This window comes from Astyanax mexicanus, chromosome 19, assembly GCF_023375975.1.
Source record: "Astyanax mexicanus isolate ESR-SI-001 chromosome 19, AstMex3_surface, whole genome shotgun sequence".
NCBI lineage: Eukaryota > Metazoa > Chordata > Actinopteri > Characiformes > Acestrorhamphidae > Astyanax > Astyanax mexicanus.
The window spans coordinates 16,884,480-16,886,081 of record NC_064426.1 but is presented as its reverse complement, the minus strand read 5'-3'; the positions used below and the strand labels follow the sequence as shown (position 1 = coordinate 16,886,081).

The 1,602-nt window shown below is 49.8% G+C and overlaps 1 protein-coding gene across 1 annotated transcript; it reads right to left on the bottom strand.

Moving 5' to 3' along the window:
- On the bottom strand, window positions 1-1,355 carry hspb9 (heat shock protein, alpha-crystallin-related, 9). Its single transcript, XM_007234432.4, has one exon. The coding sequence runs from the start codon at window positions 734-736 to the stop codon at window positions 107-109; it is 630 nt and encodes a 209-aa protein (XP_007234494.2). The 5' UTR covers window positions 737-1,355; the 3' UTR covers window positions 1-106.
- Between the last annotated feature and the right edge of the window lie 247 nt (window positions 1,356-1,602).

The following is a 1,602-nucleotide window of genomic DNA, read 5'->3' as shown; positions in this document are numbered from 1 at the left end:
TAAAGAAGCCATGTCAATTTTATTAATAAAATAATTTTCAAAACATAAAACTTTTTGGATCAAAAAAATCAGCAGTGCAATGTGGGGCGGATTGTCCGTGCAGGTTCTAGGTGGTCGTTTTAGAGGAGACCTCTGTGCTGCTTGTGTCTTCTTTGGTGAGAGGGAAGTCGAGGGAGGTTCTGAAGCGGATGGGAACGACTCGCTCCTCTGGAGGATCTTGCTTGGTTTCGGAGTCGATGCGCAGGAGGCCGTCTTGACTCTGAGTGCAGGTCAGCATGGTGGGGTCGATGTGATCAGGCAGAGCCACGCTCTGGACGAATCCGGTTGGTTTGGAGTCTGCGTCTGCAGAGGCAGCAGGTTGTAAGTTTGTCTTTGCCGCCATCACTTCCAGTCTTCGCCCGGACACGGTTACTGAGATTTCTTCTGGGGAGAAGCCTTGAGTGTCCAGAGTCCAGGCTAAGGTTTTGTCCTGGGCTTGGTTGGCACTGATTCTGGATGCTGAGGGTGAACAGAGGCTGTCCAAGGTCTCGAACAGATCTCTGGGGAGCCCGTCGGTCAGTTCTCCGAAGAGGCTGCCTTGGATATCGGCCTGAAAGCGCTCCATCAGCTGAGCCCTGCGCTGAAGGAAGTGCTCTCTGAAGCTTGTCTGTACCATGTTGCGTCTGGGCCAGAGCAGGAATGTGGGCTCAAAGAAAGAGTCATCTCCGAAGAGGCTCTCGATAGCGGACTGGCTCATCTTTGTGTCTGTGGATCTTTTTGAGCTTCTCGTTGTCTTTGCGTCTGAAGCTTCAAGAGCCTCTTGTTGACTTTGCTTCTGGCGATTCAAGAGCTTCTTGTTGTCTTTGCTTCTGGAGCTTCTAGAGCCTCTTTTTGCCTTTGCGTCTGGAGCTTCTAGAGCCTCTCGTTGTCTTTGCGTCTGGAGCTTCTAGAGCCACTTGTTGCCTTTGCTTCTGGCGATTCAAGAGCTTCTTTTTGTCTTTGCTTCTGGAGCTTCTAGAGCCTCTTGTCTTTGCGTCTGGAGCTTCTAGAGCCTCTTGTCTTTGCGTCTGGAGCTTCTAGAGCTTCTTGTTGTCTTTGCTTCTGGAGCTTCTAGAGCTTCTCCTTGCCTTTGCGTCTGGAGCTTCTAGAGCTTCTCCTTGCCTTCGCGTCTGGAGCTTCTACAGCTTCTCTTTATCTTGCGTCTGGAGCTTCTAGAGATTCTCGTTGTCTTTGCGTCTGAAGCTTCTACAACCTCTGTACTTGAGCCTTTTCCTCTGGAGCTTCTGCCTTAGCAGCCTTGCGTTCTAAGCTCTTCTGTGGCTTTGCTTCTTCTCTGTTTTAGCCTTTGCTTCTCTCTCATTCGAGTGCTTTAACTACAGCTGAGAACTCCTTGCTTTATATACGCCTTCATCTGAGGCCTAAAACCTCCCACTGCTCCTCGCTTTACACAGCTGATGTCATCGTAGTGACACGAAAACAAGCATGCCCAAGACGGTCAGCATACTAAAACCAGCATATGGCCATATCATGTTCAAATTTATGCTCTTACAGATCTCCTTTCATTCCCACTGTCCCCCCTGGCCCCGCCGCACAAACAGACAGTTAGTGTTGACATTTGACCTC